The sequence below is a fragment of the Mustela putorius genome, unplaced genomic scaffold (assembly GCF_011764305.1).
Source record: "Mustela putorius furo isolate JIRA1106 unplaced genomic scaffold, ASM1176430v1.1 tig00000174_pilon_pilon_pilon, whole genome shotgun sequence".
Lineage (NCBI taxonomy): Eukaryota > Metazoa > Chordata > Mammalia > Carnivora > Mustelidae > Mustela > Mustela putorius.
The window spans coordinates 26,294,625-26,321,176 of record NW_025421304.1 but is presented as its reverse complement, the minus strand read 5'-3'; the positions used below and the strand labels follow the sequence as shown (position 1 = coordinate 26,321,176).

The 26,552-nt window shown below is 41.2% G+C and overlaps 2 protein-coding genes across 11 annotated transcripts in view; one reads left to right on the top strand and one right to left on the bottom strand.

The window, feature by feature from the left end:
- LRRC36 (leucine rich repeat containing 36) overlaps nucleotides 1–26,552 on the bottom strand; it is a 66,036-nt gene that overhangs the window by 36,493 nt on the left and 2,991 nt on the right. For 5 of the 8 annotated variants that reach the window (XR_001178182.2, XM_004744391.3, XM_013052212.2 and 2 more), the window contains exon 1: nucleotides 10,288–10,412. Coding sequence is in view for 5 of the 8 variants with exons in the window: in XM_004744391.3 (XP_004744448.1) it covers nucleotides 10,288–10,357 (70 nt within the window). In the remaining 3 variants the exon portion in view is untranslated. Of the gene's footprint in view, nucleotides 1–7,733; nucleotides 7,861–10,287; nucleotides 10,413–11,420; nucleotides 11,501–16,438; nucleotides 16,485–16,684; nucleotides 16,761–21,858; nucleotides 22,009–25,273; nucleotides 25,444–26,552 lie in introns of those variants that run through there. The other 3 variants (XM_013052218.2, XM_013052220.2, XM_013052210.2) reach the window with 2 other exon arrangements.
- KCTD19 (potassium channel tetramerization domain containing 19) overlaps nucleotides 10,448–26,552 on the top strand; it is a 29,941-nt gene continuing 13,836 nt past the window's right edge. For 2 of the 3 annotated variants that reach the window (XM_013052209.2, XM_004744396.3), the window contains exons 1-2: nucleotides 10,522–10,594; nucleotides 15,085–15,381. In XM_013052209.2, coding sequence (XP_012907663.1) covers nucleotides 10,583–10,594; nucleotides 15,085–15,381 — 309 coding nt within the window. In that variant the 5' untranslated portion in view covers nucleotides 10,522–10,582. Of the gene's footprint in view, nucleotides 10,595–15,084; nucleotides 15,382–26,552 lie in introns of all 3 variants that reach the window. The other variant, XM_013052208.2, reaches the window with a different exon arrangement.

The window sequence follows — 26,552 nt, the reverse complement described above, 5'->3', positions numbered from 1 at the left end:
CTCTGAGGGAAAACATTTGTGTGAATATTTTAGAAGATTTATTTATTTATTTGAGAGAGAGAGAGAGAGTAAATGCAGAGGGAGAGGCAGAGAGAGAGAGAGAGAGAAGAAGAAGCAGCAGCAGCAGCTCAAGAGATTGAGCATGGAGCTGAGCACAGAGCCAACAGGGCTCAATCTCACCACCCTGAGATCATGACCTGAGCCGAAATCAAGAGACGGATGCTTAACCGACTGACCCACCCAGGAGCCCCACTGTGATTTTGAGATGCCAGCTTAACTAGCTACTTTTTATCTGGAATACCATTTTTACTTGAAAAGCCCTGATACATGATGGTTAGTCAGAATATTTGGTTAGTTAGAATATCTGGAGGCATTTTCTTGAAAACAAAGTGAGATTGTTATTTCAGGAAAACAAGTGATAGACCTTTAAAGATCTTTTTAGTGAGATTGATGATACTTTTAAAAAAGGTTTTATTTATTTATTTGAGAGAGAGAGAGACAGAGAGAGTGAGAGTGAACACAAGGGGAGAGGAGAGAGAGAAGCAGTTCCCTGTGTCAGCAGGGAGCCCAACGTAGAGCTCAATCCCAGGACCCTGGGATCATGACCTGAGCCAAAGGCAGGCGTTTAAGCCACTGAGCCACCCAGGTGCCCCAAGATTGAGGATATTAACAAATGAAATTTTTATTTTATATGTTATCCAGAATGAAATTTATCAGCATTTGAAAGAACTACATAACTCAGTAAGTTAATATTTTTCAAATGACCGATGCATGACATCACAAAATCATGCATGGGTAAAAGATCCATTTAAATGCAAGATGTGGGACACTGGGTGGCTCAGTCGTTAAGTGTCTGCCTTCGGCTCAGGTCATGATCTCAGGGTCCTGGGATGGAGTCCCACGTCAGGCTCCTGCTCAGTGGGGAGCCTGCCTCTCCCTCTGCCCTCCCCCTGCTTGTGTGCATTCTCTCTCTCTCTTTAATAAATAAATAAAATCTAATAAAATAAATAAAAATTTTTTAAAAATGCAAGATGTACCAAAATGGATTTAATGCAACAAAGTACAAAAAGTATGCTGATATGGTTTCAGATTCCACATACAACAAAACTGTAAGAAACTACCAATTGTCCAGTTTTCATGTTATATCAAAAAAGAATATCCACAATTCATTGAAAATGCTATTAAAGCACTCCCTCCTTTTAGAATCTCTTATCAGTGTGAGGCATCATTTTTAAAAAATATATTTTAACCAGGGGTGCCTGGGTGCCTCAGTCAGTTAAGCATATCCCTTTGGTTCTGGTCATGGTCCCAGAGTCCTGGGATTGAGCCCTCCATTGAGCTCCCTGCTCAGTGGAGAGCTTACTTTTTTCCTCTCCCGATGCTGCTCAGGTGCTCAGGTTCTCTCTCTTTCTGACAAATAAATAAATAAATAAATAAATAAAATCTTTGATATATACATATATTTTTTTCAACCAATACAACAAATCCTAAGAGATTTAATACAAAAGCAGATATGAGACCCCAAGAGGTCTCCAATTAAGACATTAAAGATATTTATAAGAATATAAAACAATGTCACTCTATTTTTTTAATATTCTGAAACCAAAGAGTTTGAAAATTGCTGAAAAAATGTAAATTAGATAAAATCAGAAAAATTATCAGAAAGAAAAGGAAGATTTGAAAATAAAGATAGAACTCATATTTAAAAAAATTAAAGGTCATTTCAGGGGCACCTGGGTGGCTCAGTGAGTTAAGCCTCTGCCTTCGGCTCAGGTCATGATTTCAGGGTCCTGGGATTGAGCCCTGCATTGGGCTTTCTGCTCAGTGGGGAGCCTGCTTCCCCATCTCTCTTTGCCTACTTGTGATCTCTGTCAAATAAATAAATCTTCTTTAAAAAAAGATTTTTTTAAAAAGGTTAGTGGTTCGGGATGCTTGGGTAGCTCAGTTGGTTAAGCATCCATCTCTTGATTTCGGCTCAGGTTGAGATCTCAGGATCCTGGGATTCAGCCTTGAAGCCCTGTGCTGGACTCTGTGCTCAATGGGGAGACTGCTGGTGGGGGGGATTCTCTCTCTTCCTCTCCTTCTGCCCTATCCCTGCATGCATGCACACTCCCTTTCTCAAATAAATAAATAAATCTTTAAAAAAAGTTAGTGGTTGCATACTAAATGATTGCAACTATATGACATTCTGTAGAGAGGAGCAGTAAAAAGATGAGTAGTTGCTAGAGGTGAAGTGAGTGGAAAGGGAAAGATGAACAGATGGAGCACAGGGGATGTTTAGGGCAGTAAAACTATTCTTTTTGATACTAACTGATAATATCACAAAAAGACCACCAGATAATTATATACTTCATGATAGAATATATACCCTCACCTATGAAGTAAATGGTATACACACTATATATTTGTCAAAATCGACAGCATCAAACAACACAAGGAGTGAATCTTAATGTAAACAACAGGCTTCAGTTCATAATAATATATTGGGGGGTGCCTGGATGGCTCAGTGGGTTAAAGCCTCTGCCTTCGGCTCGGGTCATGATCTCAGGATCCCTCATCGGGCTCTCTGCTCGGTGCGGAACCTGCTTGCTCCTTTCTCTCTGCCTGCCTCTCTGCCTGCCTCTCTGCCTGCTTGTGATCTCTGTCTGTCAAATAAATAAAAATAAAATCTTAAAAAAAATCATATATTGGTATTAGTTCATCAGTCATAACAAATGTACCACATAAATGCAAGGTACTTATAAAAGGGGAAACTGGGGAGATGTAGGGGAAGTATGAGGGGTGAAGAGGGAGCTTTTACAGAACTCTCTATACTCTCTGCTCAGCTTTTCTCTAAACCTAAAAACGCTTTAAAAATAAAATCTATTGGGCGCCTGGGTGGCTCAGTGGGTTAAGCCGCTGCCTTCGGCTCAGGTCATGATCTCAGGGTCCTGGGATCGAGTTCCGCATCAGGCTCTCTGCTCAGCAGGGAGCCTGCTTCCTCCTCTCTCTCTCTGCCTGCCTCTCTGCCTACTTGTGATCTCTCTCTGTCAAATAAATAAATAAAATCTTAAAAAAATAATAATAATAAAATAAAATCTATTAATAAAAAAATGAAGTACACATATGTGTCAAAATATGGATGAACCTTAAAAATATCATGCTAAGTGAAAGAAGCCAGATATAAAAGGCTATATATTGTATGATTATATTTATATGAAATATTCAGAACAGGCAAATCCACATAGCAGATTAGTGATTGCCAGGGAGGGTCTCAGGGGGAAGCTGGAAATGAGAAGTGCCTGACTAATGGGTATAAGGTTTCATTTGTGGCTGATAAAAATGTTCTGGAACTAGACAATGGTAATGGTTAAGCAAGGAACTAAGTGACACTAGATTATATACAAAAAATTTTGTAGTAGATGAATTATATTTCAAAAATTTTTTTTCCTGACTTTGAGTGCAGCTTATTGGTAGTCCTGTAGTATGCAATGATCTGGTACCCTAAGAATGTGTTATCATGGGACAAAAGCTAAGGTCAGTTATAATTTCTATCAATGCCCTGCAGCATTTCTCATGCCTTTCACTGTAGTCTGTGTAGAAGAGCAGACATTTTAATATTTTTTTAAAGGAACCAGAATTATCATTCAAATGTTAAACTGCCACAGTGATATTCCTTTATGATTCATATGAAGTGCAAGTTCTTAAGAGATTATGCATTCACTTTCAATGTTTATAAAGAGAGGGAAGACAAATAGATCAGAGATAGAATCAAACACTGCCTGTCATAGATGTCAAGAACAACAGAACCGTCCAATTTCAAAATTTTTTTTTAAGATTTTATTTATTTATCAGAGAGAGAGGGGGAGAGAGCGAGCACAGGCAGACAGAATGGCAGGCAGAGGCAGAGTGAGAAGCAGGTTCCCTGCTGAGCAAGGAGCCCGATGTGATACTCGATCCCAGGACGCTGGGATCATGACCTGAACCCAAGGCAGCTGCTTAACCAACTGAACTACCCAGGGGTCCCTAACCGTCCAATTTTAATATATGAGCTACAGAATCCCAATGGCTCAAACCACATTTTACTTGTGAAAAAGCTTGTTTATAAAAAATAAGTAAATAAAGCTTGTTTATAATGATGAAAGAGTTTCAAACAAATAAAATCAAAAAAGCTCTCAAGAGGAGTGTCTGGGTAGCTCAGTGGGTTAAAGCCTCTGCCTTCGGCTCAGGTCATGATCCCAGAGTCCCGGGATTGAGCCCCACAGTGGGCTCTCTTCTTGCTGGGGAGCCTGCTTCCTCCTCTCTCTCTGTCTGCCTGCCACTCTGCCTACTTGTGATCTCTGTCTGTCAAATAAATAAAACTAAAAACTAAAAAAAAAAAAAAAGCTCTCAAGAATCAACCTGAAAGATTTCCCACTAGCTAAAGTTGGGACAAGTTCAGCAGCAATTATGGTAATAATTGCAATAGATTAGAACACACCAAAAACACTTAAGTCCATGAATTTATAATGATACTAACAAAACAAAATAGCTTATTGGTCACTTTGAGAGGATTTTAAGAAAAAATCTGATTTTTCCAAAAATTCAAAATAAGCTGAAAAAAAGATCATAGTATTTATTCTGTCTTTCCTGTACACACTGTGCCTCAAGATAACCAAATAGTTAACAGGAAATGTCTTTTTATACATCTTACAACTAATAAAAATGGAACACAGAATTAGAAAATTATCATTTTGCAATCCCTAATTAGTGAACTTTACACAGTCATGTTTAATAGCTGATAATATCACCAAAAAATCACCAGATAATTATATACTTCATGACAGAACATATACCCTCACCTATGAAGTAGTTTTGCAAAAAACAAACAAACTTGAATCAAATCAAGCTTCACTTAACTAGCAATTCATAGGAACAAGAACAGGGGAAAATGTTAAACATCTTAGGAATGTAATGAGCAAAATCCAGACTGTAAGAAACTATTCAGGGCAAATGCCATAGTTTCTTTAAGGATAATAGAAAATGCAAGGAAAAAAAGAATGGAGGACCTATGGATCAAATAATATTTAAGACAAATATCAACTGTACAATGCTAAGTGAAATAAGTCAAAGAAAGACAAATACCTTATGATTTCACTTAAATGTGGAATTAAAAAACAAAACAAATGAGCAGAGGGGAAAAAACAATCCAAGAAACAGACTCAACTATTGAGAACAAACTGATGATGACCAGAAGGGTGAAACAGGTGATGGGGATTAAGGAGTGCAATTGTCATGGTGAGCACTGGGCGAGGCATGAAACTGTTGAATCATTATATTGTATACCTGAAATGAATATAACACTGTATGTTAACTATACTGGAATTAAAAACTTTTTAAAAAGACAAGTATCAACCAATTACAGTAGACAGTACATAGATCCTGATTCAGAAACATTTTATAGGACAGTTGGTGAATATCAAGTTACATTTGATGATATATCAAGAAATCATTATTAAGTATTTATAGGTTTATAAGTGATTATTTTTATTTTTAAAAAGATTTTATTTATTTGAGAGAGAGAGAGTGAGAGAGAGAAGATGAGAGGGGAGAAGGTCAGAGGGAGAAACAGACTCCCTGTGGAGCTGGAAGCCCGATGAGGGACTCGATCCCTAGACTCCAAAATCATGACCTGAGACGAAGGCAGTTGCTTAAACAACTGAGCTACCCTGATGCCCATAAGTGATTATTTTTAGAAGAGTTCTTTTTTTTTTTAAAGATATATATGGGTTAAAGCAGGACAGTGATTTGCTTCAAAATAAATAGTGCAGAGGTTTAGAGGTGGGTAGAAGTTAGGTGAGGTACAGGTGAAAGAAGATTGGCCATGAATTGACAATACCAGCAGAGGTAGGGTGATGGGAGTTCATTATTCTGTTGCCTCTACTCTTATATATATTTATGTACTGCCATTAATTTAAAAAATTGTAAAATAAGTGATATATGCTTGTATATGTACAGAATATTTCTGGAAAACTATCTAAGATTGCTAAGAGTGATTGTCTTTAGGAAAATAGGCCAGGTCCAGGGAAGGGGGGGTGGTCAAGACTTACTTTTCACTGTTTATATTACACATATAATAAATTAAGTGAAATATTTTTAAAAGCCAAAGTAGTGGGGCGCCTGGGTGGCTCAGTGAAGCCTCTGCCTTCAGCTCAGGTCATGATCTCAGGGTCCTGGGATCTAGCTCTGTATCGGGCTCTCTGCTCAACGGGAAGCCTTCTTCCCCCACTCTCTCTGCCTACTTGTGATCTTTCTCTTTCTGTCAAATAAATAAATAAATAAAATCTTTAAAAAAAAAGAAAGAAACTACCCTAAACTAGTTAAAGTGATCAATGAGTTCCATGTTGCCAAATCTAACATTTTTCTGCTTGCTTAGCCTATCAAGAGCATTTGCCACAGCTGACCATTACTTCCTTGATATATTACCCTTTCTTAAATTCCAAGACACCATGTCTTCCTTCTCTATTCAAAGTCTAAGCATTGAAATACCCCAATATTAGTCTTAAACCTTCTTCTAGGGCACCTGGGTGGCTCAGTTGGTTAAGCAACTGCCTTTAGCTCAGGTCATGAGCCCACATGGGGCTCCCATCTCCATGGGGAATCTGCTTCTCCCTCTGACCTTCTCGCCTCTCATGCTCTCTCTCACTGTCTCTCTCTAAAATAAATTAAAATCTTAAAAAAAACTAAAAACCTATTCTCCATCCACATTCTCTAGTTAGGTGAGTTTACCCATTTCCATTGCTTTAAATATTACTTATTTGTCAATGTCTCCCTAAATTTACAACTCTAATGCTGACCTCTCTCCTCTGAGATCTAGACTTGTATATCCAGTGTTGCCTACTAAAAATCTTACATTTGAATGTCTAGCAGGTATTTTAAACTTAACATGTTCAAAACAGCACTCTTGATTCCCCTTTCCCAAGTCAATATTTCCCTTAGTCTTTGTGATCTCTCTAAATAAATAGCACCAATGTCCCCCCAGTAATAACTGAACCCAAATCTAAGTGTTATCTTTGAAGCCTCCTTTTCCTCATCTCCCATATTCATCTCCCATTTTTTTGGTAAGTCTTCACTTATCTACCCACAAAATACACCTTGACTCTGTCCACTTCTTTTTATCTCCACTGTCATCTCCTAGTCTAAGCCATTCATTATCTCTTATCTGGACTACTATAACAGGCTTCTAATGGGTGAGAGTCATATTTTAAAAATAAGTATTAGATCAGGACACATCCCTGCTTAAAATGCTTTCATGAAAACCGACAAGCTGATTCTAAAATTTTAAAAGAGAATAAGGGCTAAGAATAGCCTAGACAACTTTGAAGGAGAAAGAGGAAAGTAAAGTGAAGGAGGGCACTGACTTTACCAGTTATCGAAACCTACTGTTAACCCATAGTAGTTAAAAAAGCGTGATACTGGTGTAGGAATAGACAAACAGAACAGTGGAACAGAACAGAGGGCGTACAAACAGATTTACAAAGGAACTTGGAATATAGCAGATACTATAAATAGGTTCTAAGGAAACTGGCTACCAGTATAAAAAATACAATTATATCAAATCACATATCATATATAAAAATAAATTCCAGGTTGATTAGATTTAAGGAAGAGCAAAGCAGCAGAAATTTTAGGGAAAAAAAGTCATTAGTATAGGGAGAAACTTCAAAATTAAGACCAAAAAATCACAAATCATAAGGAAAAATAAACTTGACTACCTTAAGATGAAAATTTTCTGCATGACAAAGGATAATTTAAACATGGGGAAGGGTGTCTGGGTGGCTCAGATGGTTAAGCGTCTGCTTTTGGCTCAGGTCATGATCCCAGGGTCCTAGGATAGAGTCCCGCATGGGGCTCCCTGCTCTGCGGGGAGCCTGCTTCTCCCTCTCCCTCTACTGCTCCTTCTGCTTGTGCTCTTTCATTCTCTCTCTGTCAAATAAATAAATATAATTTTTAACAACTAAAAGAAATGTATGGGAATTTTTTAGTACATGGAAGTATGACAACAAACAAATATATAAAACAGTCTATAACTGCACCACAAGCTCACAAGAAAATCCCTTTGGACATTAAAAAGAAAAATACTTTTTACTTAGCCAGAAAATTCCAACAGTAAAGTACAGAATAAAAGTGAAAGCCTTTCTCCCCAAAGATGACCACTGTGTTTTGCTTAATTTTATAATGCATATACCAGCTCATTAATTTAATTCAAAGTATCTGTTTTATTGATTAAAAAAGCAAATTGCTAAATAATAGATATGCTCTTATATCTTAAAAAAGTACCTATGTGTGTATGTTTGTATAAGTAATGGAAAAGGTATGGAAAGAGGGAGAGGGAGGAACATTTTTTTTTACTTTAGATAGTTCTGCATTGCTTGAATTGTCAGAATAAGCACAATTAATTTTCTTACTCCGATGACTGTAATAAAACAAGGAAACAAAAACAAGCAAAATATATCTGCCATGTGCCATTACAGCTGAAGAATATAAGAAGAACATGCCCCACCCCCAAAAGAAAAAACTCAATCAATATTCTTTAAAAAGGCAAGAAAAGAACAAAAGTGTGTCAAATCAATAAAGCTTTTCTTAGCTAGCTTGTAACATAAGAGAGCTCAAAGTAGTTTGGAAAAGAAAAGATAAACCTGAAATATCTGCATCATTCTATTGATATGCACACCACACCACTAACTTTGGTTGGGGTGGAAGGATTTCCAGAAGAAGGAAAGATTAATAACCTCTTTGTTCATTTATGTAATGTCTGTTATAGTATGTGCTAGTTTTTATAAATTTTAAATAATAATTTTTAAACAAGATAAACCTGAATTATTTCATATTCCACAAATACAGAAGAAAGACAACTTTTTGTTATGGTTACAGCGCAGGCTCCTGACTCAAGAGTCCTGGGTTAATAAACCCTGGTCACTTTGGGCAGGAAACTAAAACTAATTTTAATATATCTGTAAATTAGGCACAATAACAACATCTGCTTTACAGGCTTGTTATGGGGATTAAATATTGCGGGGGAAGGGGGTGGGCAGGAGCATATAACTCAGGGCCTGGCATTAAGGATAGAGCAAATTTTGGGCGCCTGGGTGGCTCAGTGGGTTAAGCCTCTGCCTTCAGCTCAGGTCATGATCTCAGGGTCCTGGGATCTGATGGACAGGGAGCCTGCTTCCTCCCTCTCTCTCTCTGCCTGCCTCTCTGCCTACTTGTGATCTCTCTCTCTCTTTCTGTCAAATAAATAAATAAACAGATTTACAAAGGAACTTGGAATAAATAAATAATTTTTAAAAGATTTTTTTATTTGACAGAAAGAGAGAGAGAGATCACAGGTAGGCAGAGAGACAGGCAGAGAGAGAGCAGGGAAGCAGGCTCCCCGCTGAACAGAGAACCGGATGCGGGCCTAGATCCCAGGACCCTGAGACCATGACCTGAGCCGGAAAGGCAGAGTAATGGAAAAGGTACTCAGTGGGTTGAGCCACCCAGGCACCCAAAATAAATACATTCTTTAAAAAACAAAAAGTATAGAGTAAATTTAATAAGGGTAAAAGCTGAATTAGGAATGCTGGTAACTTTCCCAACAGGTCTACTCCTTAGACACTCAGAAAACAAGTTCTGCGAATCAGAGCCCAGGTCAAAGGCGGGCTACGCAGTTCGTCAGCCACTGGCCCTTGTTTTCACAACCGAGGCCCCTTTCGGAGAGTCTCTAAAAAAGAGGGCACACATTCCGATGGATCAAAGAAAGGGCCAAGTTCTTGAGGCAGAGACTAGACGAAGAGAGGGACTGATAAGGGCACATCCTTTCTCATTTTATCCCAAACACCCTTTCTCATTTTACCGCAAAGGCTTCCTGGGCCTGAAATTTTCAAAAACTGCCAAATGAACGCCCTTCGTGCCCTCCTCAGGAGCACCGCGACCTCCAAAGCGCTTCTCAGCTCGTCCCTCCTCCCCCCAATGGCCCTCTTGGGGCTCCGTTTCCTTCCATTAGCTCAGACTCTGTCCAGTTCCTGGTTTCCGCCCGTAGTGGCCTGCCTATCCACTTTCTCCTCCACTTCAGACTCCGTTCGTCTCCCTCAATTCCTCGCCCTCCTCCCCACACTCTCAGGTCACTTCACGACTCTTCTGCCTCAATAACCCCTCCTCTGCCTCAGGGACCGCTCCTCTGCGCCATTCCCCCGCGTCAACCTGAGGTTCCCCCACCTCTGCCTCAGTTTTCTCCCCTCAGCGTCAGGCCCCACGCTCCCCGCCCCGGTCCTCCCGTCCTGGCCCTACCGGGCTGCTCCAGACTCAGCGCCCCCAGGCGGCGGATGCCTTCCTCGTCCAGATCCCACTGCTCCGCCATGCCCGCCCGCCCCTCACCTGTCTCGGTCCACGAGACAGGCTCGCGCACGCCAGGTCCCGCCCCCCGCCGCAGGCTCCGCCCCCCGCCCCCCGCGTGCCGCCCATCACCCCAGGCCGTTAGGGCACTGATCGCGCGCCTGCCCGCCTGCCTCAAGAGTCCCGACTATGGTATGGATCCCGCCCTGGCGGGGGCGCCAAAAACACCAAAGCGGCGAATGGGGAGGCGATGTGGCCAAGGGTTAGGACCTGGTTCTGGGACACGGGATGGGATAGGGCTCCAGCTTTGAAGGGTTTGAGTTCTGGCTCTGTGGGGTTGGAAGAATGCGCCTGTTTTGAAGGATGATGTGTTCTACTTTGAGGTTCTGGGGTACTTCAGGTCTGAGAGGTGGAGGGTATGCCTCTTAACGAGGTCAAGTTCTTGATGGCTCAGCGTTTGAAGCTGTTGACTCTGAGACAAGGCGGTGGCCAGCGGGGGCGTGGTGGGGAAGTGTCCAGATCTGAAGGAGTGGGGAAGGGGGTGGGCGGGGGCAGCTCTCTGATAGGGAGGGAGCCCCAGATCGGACCGTTGGTGAACTTGGCTCGGAGGAGTTGAAGTCCTGTCTTTAGATCTAGACAGGTTCTAGCTCTAGAAATTTAGGCTCTAGCTCTAGAAATTGATTTGGAAGTGCTCCTTTGGGAGCGAGGAGCAGTGCGGAAAGGACAAATACTCTTTGGAATGGGCTGGAGATGATTATGCTAGGGCTACCCCATTTCCTATAGTCAGTTTGGCAAGAAACCTTTTGTCCTTCAAGTGCTACAGGTCCCCCAAGCTTGCCTCTGACTGAAGGCTCTCCCCAGGCTGGGATACTTCTAGGCTAGCAAACTCCTGTGCAGTCTTTGGAAAGAGAACTCTAGAAAGAGCAGCCACATCCTTAATCCCTACCCTCACTCCACCAGGTATCTCTTGAGAGCCCACCTGTGGATGAGTCACGTAGGTGTAAGGAGGCAAACTCTTGAGCCAAGATACTCTAGTCAAAGCCTATCCTTAATAAGAACAGAGGACTGAGAACAGAGCTGTGACTCACCTTCCAGGAGTGGGTTTTCTTTGGCAGCCAAAATCTGCATAGTAGGAGCACTTACACTGAGCTGTCAACCAGCTAGTCACCTTTAAGAAAAGCAGAAAGCAAAATCAAGAGTCCTTGCATATTTATGCTTTCTGGTCTAGGTGGGACCCTTATTTACCATCAGCTTGTCATGCTCCGCTGTAGCCATTTTTAAAGAGGGCCAGGACTCAAAATCCTAGCTTAGTTCATTAGATTGGCTTTTCTTCCTGAACTTCCGTGAATCATGACACCATTTAAAAATCTGTAATCTTTCTCATGACCCGTTTAACTCTTCTAGCCTCAAATGTGGCATATATAATTGCCCTTCTTTACATCTGAATATAGACCAGGTTATTTTAAGAGAAAGGAACTCCACTCACTTCTTTGTTGTATGCATTTATTTTCCTTCCTCAGCTGTCAAAATGGAAGATACAGGTTTTGTTGGAGAAGTAGGCCTTTCCTTTCTTTAGCAACCACCTCTTTAACACTCTACCCCCCCCACCAACATTTTAATGCAAATTTTGAAAGATTCAGAGAGGGTGAAAGAACTATATACCCACTGCCTGCATTCTACAGTGACCATCTTGCTGTATTTATCACATGTCCATCTTTCCATCCCTTTATCAATTCATATGGGTTTGCTGATGCATTTCAAAATGTTATAAACATCAGTACATTGCACCCCAATTGCTTCAGCATGCATAATTTTTACTTAGAATTCAAAATTATTTAATGGCTCTTTTTAAGGTGCAATTTTTATGCTATTTACCACCTTTTTTTTTAAAGATTTTATTTATTTATTTGACAGAGAACACAAGTAGGTAGAGAGGCAGGCAGAGAGAGAGAGAGAGGGGCAGGCTCTGCACTGAGCAGAGAGTCCGATGCAGGGCTCGATCCCAGGATCCTGGGATCATGACCTGGGCCGAAGGCAGAGGCTTTAACCCACTGAGCCACCCAGGCACCCCTAAATTTTGTTTATAAGGGTAGTGTTCCTTGAGTGTTTTTTTTTCTTTAAAGATTTTGTTTATGTGACAGACAGAGGTCACAAGTAGACAGAGAGGCAGGCAGAGAGAGAGAGAGGGAAGCAGGCTCCCTGTTGAGCAGAGAGCCCGATGGGGGGCTTGATCACAGGACCCCGAGATCATGACCTGAGACGAAGGCAGAGGCTTAACCCACTGAGCCACCCAGCCGCCCTGAGTGTTTATTTTAAAATCTGATACAGATGGTTTGTGTGTTCATATGTTCTACTTTTCTATAGTGTTGATAAGCTAAGTCATCTTTTTAAAATTCTTTCTTTATTAACATATAATGTATTATTTGTTTCAGGGAAACAAGTCTGTGATTCTTCAGTCTTAGACAATTCATAGCCCTCACCATAGCATATACCATCCCCAGTGTCCATCCCTTCCTCCCCCCTCCCCTCCAGCAACCCTCAGTTTGTTTCATGAGATTAAGAGTCTCTTGTGGTTTGTCTACCTCTCTGCTTTCCTCTTGTTTCATTTTTCTCTCCCTTCCGCTATGATCCTGTCTTGTTTCTCAAGTTCCTCATATCAGTGAGGATCAGCAGTTGATCAACATTGGGTTGTTTCTAATGTTTGGCTGTTATGAATAATGCTTCTGTGAACATTCATCTGCAAGTTTTTGTGTGGACATAGGTTTCATTTCTCTTGAATATATAACTAGAAGTGGAATTGCTGGGCCATATAGTAACTACATGTTTAATATTTTGATGAACCACTAAACTGCTTCCCAGAGTAGCTGCACCACTTTACACTCTCGCCAGTAGTGTTAGAAGGTTCCAGTTTCTCTAACCCTTGTCAACACTTGTCGTCTATCACTTTGATTCAGATCATTCTACTGGGTGTGAAGTGGTATCTCATTGCAAGTTTTGATTTGCATTGCCCTCATGGCAAATGATGTTAAGTATATTTTCATGTGCTATTGATCATTTATATATCTCCTTTAGAGAAATGTCTTTTTAGATTTTTTACTCCCCTTTTAAATTTGATTGTCCATATTTTTATTATTTATTATTGAGTTGTAAGAGTTATTTATGTAGTCTAAATACAATTTCTTTATCAGATATGTGATTTGCAAATATTTTGTTTCATTATATGGGGTTGTCTTTTTACTTGCTGGCATCTTTTGAAGCACAAAAGTTTTTAATTTTGATGAAGTTTTATTTGTTTGTTTCACTTGTGCTTTCTGTATCTCATCTAAGAAGGCATTACCTAATCTAAGATCATGAGGATTTTATGTTTTCTTCTAAGGGTTTCATATTTTTAGCTCTTAATTTTAGGTTTGGTCCATTTGGCGTTAATTTTTGTGTATGGTGTAATGTGGGGGGTCTAACTACTACTTCTCCTTCCTCCTCTTCCTCCCTCTTCCTCCTCCTCCTCTTCTTCTTCCTCTTCCTTCTGTTCTTCTTCCTCTTCCTCCTCTTCCTTCTCCTCTTCTTCCTCCTCTCTTCTTCTCTTTCTTCTTCTTTTGCACATGGATGTCCAGTTGTCTCAGCACTATTTTTTGAAAAGGCTGTTCTTTACCCATTGGATTGCCTTGGCTCTCTTGTAAAATTCAATTAATCATAAATGTAAAGGTTTATTTCTGGACTCTCAATGGCATTCCACTTATCCCTATGTTTTCCTTATACCAATAACACATTATTTTGATTACTGTAGCATTTTAGTGTGAATCATCAAATTTTGTTCTTGTTGGGGCGGCTGGGTGGCTCATTCAGTTAAGTGTCTAACTCTTGATTCCAGGTCAGGTTAGATCAAGCCCCACTTTGGGCTCCAAGCTTAGCAGGGAGTTGACTTGAGATTCTCTCCCTCTGCCCCTCCCCTCACTCTCTCTACCAAATTAATGAATTAATTTTAAAATTCTGTTCTCCTTTTTCAAGAGTATTTTTTTCTATTTGGGGTCCCTTATATTTCCATATGAATTTTAATGTCAGCTTGCCAATTTTTGCACACACACAAAAAAGGCAGCTGGAATTTTCATAGGGACTATGTTCAATCTGTAGATTAATTTGGAGAGTATTCCAATCCTAACAGTATTAAATCTTCTGATTGGTAAACATGAGATGTTTTTGCATTTACTTAGGTCTTTTAAAATTTATTTCAGCTATGTTTTGAACTTTTCAGAGTACAAGTATTACCTTTGTTTTATTAAGTTTATTCCTAAATATTTTGTTCTTTTTGATACTGTTGGAATAGAATTGTTTTCTTAGTTTCATTTTTGGATTGTTCATTGCTAGTGTATTAAAATCCAGTGACTCAGTCAGTTAAACATCCAACTTCTGATTTTAGCTCAGTTCATGCTCAGGATTGTGAGTTCAGGTCCCTCAATAGACTCATGCTTGATGTGGAGCTTCCTTGAGATCCTCTCTCTCCCTTTGCCTCTGCCCACTCCCCCAACTCTTGCACACACACACACTCTCTCTCCCTCTCAAATAAATACATAAATAAAATTTAAAAATAAAAATACAATTGATATATATATCTTTCACCCTTGTTGAACTCATTTATAATAATTTCATAGTGAATTCCTTGGGATTTCACCTGCAAATAGTCTTACTTCTTCCTTTCCAATATGGATGCTTTTTATTTCTTTTTCTTGTGTAGCTCTGTTTTCGTTCTTCTTTTAGGAGGAGCCTGGCATGCCTCATGAATCAGCAGAGGATTTGTTTCATTTCAACGTTGGGGGCTGGCATTTCTCAGTTCCCAGAAGCAAACTCGCTCAGTTTCCAGACTCCCTGCTATGGAAAGAGGCTTCAGCCTTGACCTCTTTGGAAAGCCAGAGGCTATTCATTGACAGAGATGGTTCCACATTTAGGCATGTGCATTATTATCTCTACACTTCCAAACTCTCCTTCTCCAGTTGTGCAGAACTGAACTTACTCTATGAGCAAGCACTGGGTTTGCAGCTGATGCCTTTGTTGCAGGTAAGATACTCTTGTCTTAGAAGAGTGATCAGAAACATAGGACTTATATCAATCACTAAGTGTTGGGTTCTTTCATGTATTGGTTGCTGAGATGACCCTCTTAATGGGGAAGTATGATGAATGAGTTAAAGTAATAAGTAAACTGAATAAATGATTTCATCCTGACTGTACCTTACCTCTACCAGTAGCCACCACATTTCCAGGATGGAACTTAACCAGCTGCGGAGTTGGTTCCTTGACTCTTAGAAATTGTATTTTAACATTCTTCTTGAATCTTAATTTTTCTCCAGACTACAGAAACCACTTCTTTTTTTTCTTTTCTTCTTCTTTTCTTTTTTTGTAGATCTTATTTATTTATTTGACATACAGAGGTCACAAGTAGGCAGAGAGGCAGGCAGAGAGAGAGAGAGGAAGGGAAGCAGGCTCCCTGCTGAGCAGAGAGGCCAATGTGGGGCTTGATCCCAGGGCCCCGGGATCATGACCTGAGCTGAAGGCAGAGGCTTAACCCACTGAGCCACCCAGGCGCCCCCAGAAACCATTTCTATAGCTTATCTTAAGTAGTTTATTCTTAGTTTTTGGACAATGATTTTCCTTTTAACCTAGAAAAGCTAAATATTATGACTGGAAAGGACCATTGGCCATGCTCCATATTAATCCCGCTGTCTGGACAAAGTGTTGTTTATGGGATCCATCTCCATAAGCACTGACCTGATAAGTCACAGTTCATCTCAGTGCACTACCAGCTGTGCCTCCCTAACACCTCTTAGAAGAAAATTGAGGTAGATCTTGCATATCTGGGTCATATAGGAATGAGAACATTTCACACTGTTTTTGTAGGTATTCCTTACTAAATAACTTAATGTTTTTTCTTAAAAGTTATTATATATTTGGAAATCAAAACCCTAAAAAAACCCTTAACATAGCCCAACACAAGTTGTTGTAGTGGTCTTTTCTTTTTATTTTTTTAAGGCTACCCACCTGAAATAAAATTTTTTTCAACTACCTCTGCAATGGAGTGCTAGAATAATTACAAGTGGCTTCAAAAATACTTACATACCCTGGCATATCAAGATTGCTGATGACTCTATGCCAAAGCACTGATTCTGTGGGGAAAAAGAAGGAGTCACATGTTCATTACAGAAAATCAGAGATCAAGGCAATTTTTTGAAGAACCATTTTAAAGAACACAAGCCCGTTATACAAACAGTTTATAAAGCCCTTTAATTCCTTTCCTATCCTCACTTTCCAAACTGAAACAAAATCCATATAGGAAGCAACTTCAGAATAGGAGGTAACAACTCACAGGCCAATGAGTGGGTCCAATTCCAAAGTTCCAAGTTGTGTGAGCAGTAGTTGAAGAATAATGTGGATCTGCGTCCCTAAAGATACAGTAAAACAAGTGCTTATGTTTTGGAAATAGTGTTTTCAAAGAAATAAATACTTAAGCTGGTCTAATTGAAGTGATGTTTATTCTTTGAAGCAGAGTATAAATACAGCTGGAGAATCAATAGCCATCTCAAGCAAATCAACAGCCTCACACATTTCCATCACTTTCCCCACTGCTAAGGCCTGTCCAAAAATCCGGTTCTTGCATAAATGTATGAATGCTTTCCTTGGAGAAAATGGGAGTTTTCCAATTATTAGTCTAAAGACTATTCTCAGGCAGTCCAACTTAATGCATTCAGCCAGTATTTATTGAAAACATTTTGGGTAGCAGGCATTATTCTTGTGGTCTTTAAGGAAAACATGGAATGAACCAACAAAAATAAAATGAAAGCCACAAGTAATTTTAAATTTTCTAGTAGCCATATTTTTAAAAAATTAAAAAGTAACATTAATTTTAATAATATTTTCTTTAACTCAGCATATTTATTTTATTTTATTTTATTTTATTTTATTTTATTTATTTGACAGAGAGAGATCACAAGCAGGCAGAGAGGCAGGCAGAGAGAGAGAGAGAGAAAGAGGGAAGCAGGCTCCCGGCTGAGCAGAGAGCCCGATGCGGGACCTTATCCCAGGACCCTGAGATCATGATCTGAGCCGAAGGCAGCGGCTTAACCCACTGACCCACCCAGGCGCCCTAACTCAACATATTTAAAGTGTATATCTTTACAGCATGTGATCAGTATTTTAAAATTGATATATTTTACATTTTTTGTACAAAGTCTTAAAAATCTGAGGTGTGGGGCACCTGGGTGGCTCAGTGGGTTAAGCTGCTGCCTTCAGCTCAGGTCATGATCTCAGGGTCCTGGGATCGAGTCCCGCATCGGGCTCTCTGCTCAGCAGGGAGCCTGCTTCCCCCTCTCACTCTGCCTGCCTCTCTGCCTACTTGTGATCTCTCTCTGTCAAATAAATAAATAAAATCTTTAAAAAAAAAAATCTGAGGTGTGTTTTACACTTATAACCCATCTCAGATTCAGAAGATTGCATTTCAATATACACTTACAGCTTCTTTGGAAAACAGTCTGGCAGTTCCTCAAAAAATTAGAGTTATCATGCGACCCAATTGATTCCACTTCTAAGTCTGTACCCAAGAAAAATTAAAACTTATGTCCACACAAAAACTTGTAAGCAAATGTTCAAAGCAGCATTATTCATAGTAGCCAAGAAGTAGAAACAATCCTTGTGTTTTATCAGCTGATAAATAACAAACAAATGTATATCCATAAAATGGAATATTTTTGTCAGTAAAAAGGAATGCAGTACTGATAAATGTAACAACAAGGATGAGCTTTAAACATTATGCTAAGAGAAAGAAGTCAGACACAGAGGACCATATTGTGTATGATTTAATTTATATAAAATGTGCATAATAGGCAAAGTTATAGAGACAGAAAGTAGATTAGTTGTTGCCTAGAGCTGAGGTACAGTGGGGGAAGGATAAGGTGAAGAGGATTGGCAATGACTGTAAATGGGTACAAAGTTACTTTTTAGGATGTTGAAATAGATAGTGATGGTGACTGCACAGCTCTGTGAGCATACTAAAAACCAGTGAACTGTACAACTTAAATTGGAGATTTTATCATTCATATTATATATAATAAGAATGCATTTCACATAAAATACATTTCAATAAAACTATAAAAAAATCATTGACTTCTATCTTCATATTAGACCAGGAGTCATCCAACTATACCCTTTGGATAAAATCCAGCCCACTACCTTTTTTGTACAGCATGTTAACTAAGAATGGTTTTTACATTTTTATATGGTCAAACAAAAACCAAAAGAAAAATATTTTTTGGTGCATGAATATTACCTGAAGTTCAAATTTCAGTGCCTGTTAAGTTTTATTTTAGCACAATCATGCTCCCTTGTTTATATATTGTGGATAGTTGCTCTTCAGCTTTAATAGAGTTGAATAGTTGTAATAGGGACAAAATTCTCAAAGCCTAAAATATTTGCTCTCTGCACTTTTACAGAAAAAGTTTTCCAGGGCACCTGGGTGGCTCAATGTGTGAGGAGCTCATGTTTTGATCTCAGGGTCATGAGTTCATGCTCCACAATGTGTCAACCCCTGGCCTACACTCTAATGGGTCACAAGAAAAGCATGAAGACCAGTTAGGAGGCTCCTGTAGCATCCAGATAAAATACAGTGGTAGTTTGGCCTAAAATGGTAATAGTAGAGTTAGAAGTGTCCAAATTCTGGATGTGTCTCTGTGAGAGAACTGACAGGGTTTGCTAATGAATTCTTGGTATGAATTGTTGGTAGGGTAAGAGAGAATGGATTAACTCCTTTGTATTCTGAGCAGTAAGCAAATGGTGGATTCCAAGGGATGAGCAGGTTTAGGGGGAAAAATCAGGGGTTTGGATTTGAATGTGTTAAATTTGAGAGGCAAGAAAAGGGTATTAAATATCCAAGTGGCAATGGTGAAAAGGTGGCAGGATGTATAAGGTCTGGAATTCATGGGAGCAATCTGATCTGGAGGTATAAATTTGGGAGTCATCAAAGCTGCTATGTAAATCCATGAGTCTGGATGTTCACAGAGAAAATACAGAGTAGTCATTCCAGGTCTGTACATTACCATTACAGTGTATCCTGGAGCTTTCTATGTGATTTGGGAAGTCCCCTTTGCCTAAATAAATGTAAGCTACTTCCAGCCTCTCACAAGCTATCAGCCTGGTTGAGAGTCAGCTGCTACTTCAGTGTGAAATTTCTCTTCAGGGTCCCCCACAAGGCTTTTGGCAAACTATAGTTTCCCTTTTACTCGTCCCCTTGAAGCCCACTGAGGACTTAGCATGACAGTGCATGCTACTTGTGTTTCCTTTTCCATTGCCTTCTGGGGACTTCTAAGTTTAGAAACTTAAATTATTCTGCCTATGAGTATTCTTCTACCAGCAAGCAACCCAAATGCACCTGCATTCCTTGTGCTCGAGGGAGCCAGGGAGTTTTTATGTTGATCACACAAATGATGCTTTTATGAAAACAGACAAGTAACAGGTCTCACATTTCCTATTACTCATGATGTGAAGACAGATTACCACTGTAATCCTGGAAAGCAAGATTACATCAACAGTAGATACTCATCTCAACAGCATAGCTTGTCTGCGGATGTATGGGTAAGTGGACAACCCTTGACGTGACATCTGCATGCCCTGTCCCAGCACATACACAGCCACGTGCATGCATGGGTACACACACACACACACACACACACACACTTTGAAGTTCAACCATGTCCCTAAGCACCCCAAATGACTTCTCCTCACACCTTTTAACTTGCGATTTCTTCTTCCTAGAATGGTCCCCCTACATGTGATCCAAGGGAAGCCTAGCCTGACATTTCCAGGCAGCGTTCTGTTTCTCTGCTCTCAGAGTTAATTCCCGTCACCTATCAGTGCTATTCTGTTTGGCTCAGGTATTCATGTATCTTCCTCCTTCACTAGCCTGTATTCTTTTCATATTTACATTCCCAGCCTCTCACAGCACCCAGCCTGTAACAGGTGTTTAATAAGCATCCACTGAGAGAACACTGAATAATGTACCCACGATGACCTATGAAGGTTGAAGCTACTTCTGCGGGGTCAGGGTACTAGAGGTAGTCGTGGGAGAGGCGGGTTTGAGATATTGATAGTTGTCTCTTATTTGGCTCCTTTGGCTGATAGCAGCTCTTCTGCATCCTCTTGTTCTACTAGCCTTGCTTCCTTTGAGTTTCACATTGATGTTGGCCTTCCTTGTTTTTATAAGGCAGTTGAAGATTTGTGGGCTCCTCCAAGCTCCTTCCAGCAGCCCACATCAGAGCATTAGTCATCTCTGAGCACTGATTCTGCTTTGAAAAACCTCCATTAAGTCCCTGAGCTCTGCCAGTAGTACATTCGTGAGCCCCCTTGTGGTGGTCATACCTACACATGTGCACAACTGCCCCCACGCTATTAGTCTTACACTGCTTCTGACTGACGTGTTTCTTCACTACTGTCTAGGCCAAAAGTAACATTAATTATCCTTGTGCTAGTAACTAGCCATCTAAATGCTGGTCTATATTTCCCTAAAGAAATTCTCCCTCAGGGCAATGGGTTAAGCCTCTGCCTTTGGCTCAGGTCATGGTCTTGGGGTCCTGGGATCAAGCCCCACATCGGGCTCTCTGCTCAGCAGGGAGCCTGCTTCCTCCTCTCTCTCTCTGCCTGCCTCTCTGCCTACTTGTGATCTCTGTCTGTCAAATAAATAAATAAAATCTTTAAAAAAACAATGACTTGAGATCCCACAAACTATTGTGGCTGCTGCAAATACAGCAGAGAACAAAACAGGCAAGAAGATCCTCATGGTTTTGGAGGTTTTATCTACTAGGGGAGACTAACAGATGATAAATAAATAAGTAGGTGTTATTGAGAACAATAAAGCAAAGTGAGGGAATTAGGGAATGTGTTCTTTTGATTCATACAGCCCCTGAATGGCTTCCCATGAGTAGAAGGCTTTGTGTTACTAGAAGTCAGAGCAAGGATTGACTGAGAGAGTTTTAGAAAACAACCTAATTAAGGTTTCTGGGCCAGTGCATGCAGCATGACTTGACTGGCAGGAATTGTGATCTTTGGGGATTTGTATGTTTTTCGTTTTTAAGATTTGTCAAACATACCTTCTTTCTTGGGGACGCCTGGGTGGCTCATTCACTTAAGCATCTGCCTTCAGCTCGGGTTGTGGTCCCCATGTCCTGGTATCGAGTCCCAGTCAGGCTCCTTGCTCAGTGGGAGCCTGCTTCTCCCTCTGCCTGCTGCTCCCCCTGCTTGTGCCCTCTCTCTCTCTCTCTCTCTCACACACACACACACAATTAAATAGATAAAATCTTAAAACAAAGCAAAACAAAACATACCTTTCTTGGAGATAATGGTACAGCTCACACTTTACATTTGTAGAAGTAGCAAGAAATGGAGATTTCATTTCTTCAAAATAGATCATTCTCCTCTCAGCTAGTGTATCTCTCAAGCTGGTCGGACTGTCCTACCCACCCACCCCACAGGGTATACCTGGATATCAAACAGTACCTCCGAAAAGGGAGTCCAGGCCCATCCTCCGGGCTGTTTTCCCAGGCAGGGATTTCCCTCCAGCAACACATCCTTGCCACAGTGGCCAATTTAGAGTTGTTCAAGGGCACTATTGTTTCCTCCACTGGGACAGAATTTCAGGATTTGAATCTGCAAGTGAAATAAATGACAGGTTTGAGTTCTTCTGCTGCAGTCAGCTTAGCATGGGTATTAGACGGTCTGCTGTCTCTTGTAGGCTCTCCCTGGTTTTACTCTCTTTTCTTTCTACTTCACCAGACACCTTTTTTTAAAAAGATTTTTATTTATTTATATGACAGACAGAGATCACAAGTAGGCAGAAAGCAGGCAAAGAGAGAGAGAGAGGGAAGCAGGCTCCCCGCTGAGCAGAGAGCCCAATGCAAGGCTTGATCCCAGGACCCTGAGGTCATGACGTGAGCCGAAGGCAGAGGCTTAACCCACTGAGCCACCCAGGTGCCCTCACCCGACATCTTTCGATCCATCACCAATCAGACCCAAGTGGAGATCATTTGTCTTGTCATCCTGCTCCCTCGCCTTCTTCATATCCTTGTCCCTCTCCCCACCTAGATCTTCCCTCTGGGCTCTAAGTCCCAAGTTGGAATCACTGCATTCCCCACCCTCTGAACTCTCTGGGCTCTGCCCACTGTAATCCTGTGTTTTTTTCTCAGTTGTTTTGTTTTGTTTTGTTTTTGTGAATGCAGTCTCCTTCTAGGCCAGCTCATTTTGGGCTCCCTCGTGTTTCATTTTGCTCTTCTTTCCAGAGGACTCAGTTTTCTCTCTCTCCATTTACACATATTCTTTCATTTAACACATCAATTCTGAGCATTTACTACATATTAGGTTCTAGACTAGAAGCTGGGGATGCATCAAGCTGGCTGTTCCCCCCCACTCCACCGAAGTCTGAAAAGACAGGCCTGAAACCAAGCTAGGGACCCAGAAAGAAAAGTTTGGAGGGGTCTGTGGGAACAAAAGAGAATGACCAATTCTAGCTAGGGGAGGCTCCAGGCTTTTCATACAGAGAAGGGAGGAGAGAAGTGTTCTGGGAAGAGGAAATTGCATATACAAAGTTGAGGAGGCATTACAGTGTCTTTGGAGTTTACAGAGTTTAGAGTCACTGACGATGGGATACAGACAGAAAGAATGGTAGGAGATGAAGCTGGAAAGGTAGTTTGGGATCTGACCCCTAAGAGGAAGGAAATTAACATATATATTACTTCCTTTAATCCTTACAACAATACCTTCCAGATTTTCCTATCTCCAGTTTGCCTGTGAGGAGTCTGAGGCTTCTAGAGGTTAAGTGACAGATGGGAGGCAACTTGTTAAGAGCAATGGTGAAGAGCATGGATCTGGAATTCTGGGTTCCATTCCTAGCATTTCCACTTATTTGGGGCACTGAGTACTTGTTCCCTTCTTGGGCCTTGTTTCCCATGGCTAAAAGGGAGTGATAATAGCAAAGCCTACTTGGTAGGTGGGGGAGGTGGGACATTAGGAGGATTCAGTTTAAAAATGCCTAGATGCATGGGGTGCCTGGGTAGCTCAATGGGTTAAAGCCTCTGACTTTAGCTCAGGTCATGATCCCAGGGTCTTGGATCAAGCCCCGCATCGGGCTCTCTGCTCGGTGGGGAGCCTGCTTCCCCCCCCCCTCTCTGCTTGCCTGTGATCTCTGTCTGTCAAATAAATAAAATCTTTAAAAAAAAAAATGCCTAGATGCAATGTCTGGATGGCTCAGTCAGTAGAATGTGCAACTTTTGTTCCTGAGGTTGTGAGTTCGAACCCCATGTTGGGTATAGAGATTACTTAAAAATAAAATCTTTTTTTAAAAAAATATTTTATTTATTTATTTGACAGTGAGAGATCACAAGTAGGCAGAGAGGCGGGCAGAGAGAGAGGAAGGGAAGCAGGCTACCTGCTTAGCAGAAAGCCCGATGTGGGGCTTGATCCCAGGACCCTGAGATCATGACCCGAACCGAAGGCAGCGGCTTAACCCACTGAGCCACCCAGGTGCCCCAAAAATAAAATCTTTAAAAAAAAAAAAAAGTGCCTGGGCAATAAATGTCAGCTCCAAGTGACCAAGATTCAAAGCCCAGTCTGTCTGACACCCTTGTGCTTTTTGTGTATATCCTGCTGCCTTTATTGATTGTGAAGGACCTTGCATTCAATGCCAAGGAGAATTTGGAGGTCCCATAAATAGTGGGGAGCACTTAAGCTTTTTAAGATGGAGAGTGGATTGGACTCATTTGAATGCTTGAAAGATCACGGAGAGGGCCTGGGGATGAGAGGACCGGGACTAGGGGAGGGGAAAGAAAGAAGAAGGTGGAACAGAGAGCAGGGCATAGAGTCTTAGGGCTTGCTGGCTGACTAGTGTGACCATCAGTCAAGTCATAGTCCCTGCTTGAAATCCTTCAGTGTCTACTCTTAACCAGGGGAGATATCAAACTCTTCAGGCCAGCTTACAAAGCTCTTCGCTCTCTGGCTCTCTGACAGAGAGCGAAGAGCTCTGTAAGCTGGCCTGAAGAGTTACTGCTCTAGATTCATCTCCCTCGCTCCCTCAACCTCCAAAACTTTTTTCTTGAGATTTTATTTATTTATTTATTATTTTTTAAAATTATTTTATTTATTTATTTGACAGAGAGAGACCACAATAAGGCAGAGAGGCAGGCAGAGAAAGAGAGAGAGGAGGAAGCAGGCTCCCCGCTGAGCAGAGAGCCCGACGCGGGGCTTGATCCCACGACCCCGAGACCATGACCTGAGCTGAAGGCAGAGGCTCAACCCACTGAGCCACGCAGGCGCCCCGAGATTTTATTTATTTATTTGAGAGAGAGAGAGAGATTGGGAGAGGTCAGAGGGAGAGTCAAGAAGCCGACTCCCTGCTGAGCAGAGAGTCCAACATGGTGCTTGATCCCAGGACCCCAAGATTATGATCCAAGCTCAAGGCAGACACTTAACTGACTGAGCCACCCAGGCGCCCCAACCTTCATACACCTTAAGGCTCCAATCAAGGCACAGGGGCAGGTGGCCTCAGTATTTACTCTACCTATCATCCTCCCACCTGTCCTGTCCTTCCTGTGCAGTCACTGTTTTCTTTATTCCACTTATAAATACTGCCACATTATAATAATTATAATTATAATAAATAATAATTTATTATTATTACCATCATCATCATTATCATCTCATTTTAATTCAGTAATCCTGCTCACCCACTAATGCAGAAACTGTTCTGGTTTCTCTGTTATCTTCCTAGCACCTCATTTTTATTTCTCTTTGCCCGAGGCTGGCTAACTCCCTCATACAGAAACCCATCTTTCACCAATTTCCCTCCTCAGGGTGGCTGAGAGCTTGACATAGAAGCTAAAGTCATGTGCAATGCTGAGCAAAGGGGGAGAAGAAAGCTTACATTTCCTTCCAATGCTGTGCAAAGAAATTCTGGGGTTCCTGGAGCTCCTGAAACTTCAAAAACGATGCTGGCTTTTAATCTCCGTATATATAAATTGTTGGTTTTCTCATCTTTTCTCAGCTTTCCTCCAAACTGAGAGTTCCTTGAGTCTAGGCACGGTATCTGTGGTCCTAGTAATACACAAGCATTTCTCGAATGAATGAATGACAGACTCTCTTATGATGTTTCACACACACCCTGTTCCTCCCTCCCGTTGTTCAGTGCTCCCAGAACGCACTCCCCATGACCCTGATCTTTTCCAGTCCTTCCACAAATCCACCAGTCACCCTAAGTGAGGAAGATTCTCCCATTTCTAGTCCCCTCCTTTTACAGAGGCTAAGCGATTATGTGGGTGCAGTGTAGAGCCATGGCCACCAGAGGGCACTTTCAAAGTTTGGGCTTCCTATGAGTAACTTAACAAGAGCCTCACCTCTGTAGTTCAGCTTAGAAGCAGGTTCTCATACTGAGTCCAAGGTGTTTTGTTGATTTTGAGGCTCTTTTTTTTTTTTTAATTTTTTTAATTTTTTATTTTTTTTAAAAGATTTTATTTATTTATTTGACAGACAGAGATCACAAGTAGGCAGAGAGGCAGGCAGAGAGAGAGAGAGATAGAAAGAGGGAAGCAGGCTTCCTGCAGAGCAGAGAGCCCGATGCGGGGCTCGATCCCAGGACCGTGAGATCATGACCGGAGCCGAAGGTAGCAGCCCAAACCACTGAGCCACCCAGGCGCCCCGATTTTGAGGCTCTTAAAGAAAAGAAAAAGTTGTCCTGTGATGCCTTTCAAAAACTACTTTTCTATATATCTCCAGAAATTTCTTGGGAAAATACTTTTTTCTTCTAGAGTAGGGACAGGAAAAATGGGATTGCTGTTTGATAATCTGCCCCTTATACAGGACATTCAAGGGAGAATGGGTCCTTGAGTGACGGGCAGCACCAGCCCACCTTCTGCTTTGAGCTTCAGCCCTGCCTACCTAGTGTGCTCCAGATTATGTACCCGACCCTGGTCACCTGCTCTTTCAAGTGGAGAAGCTCTGGACGTGGAAGACTGCTTGAGCAAGTCACAGATCCTTTACCCTCAATTGCTTCATCAGTAAAATGGGAACGCAGACATTTACCACATCTGTCTCACAGAGTTGTGTCAGGGTAAATGAGCAAATGCATATGAAAGTGCTCTGAAAACCGTGGTACCCACTGCCATGTCCAATACCCTGCTAAGCTCACGTTCCAGGATTAGGATGAA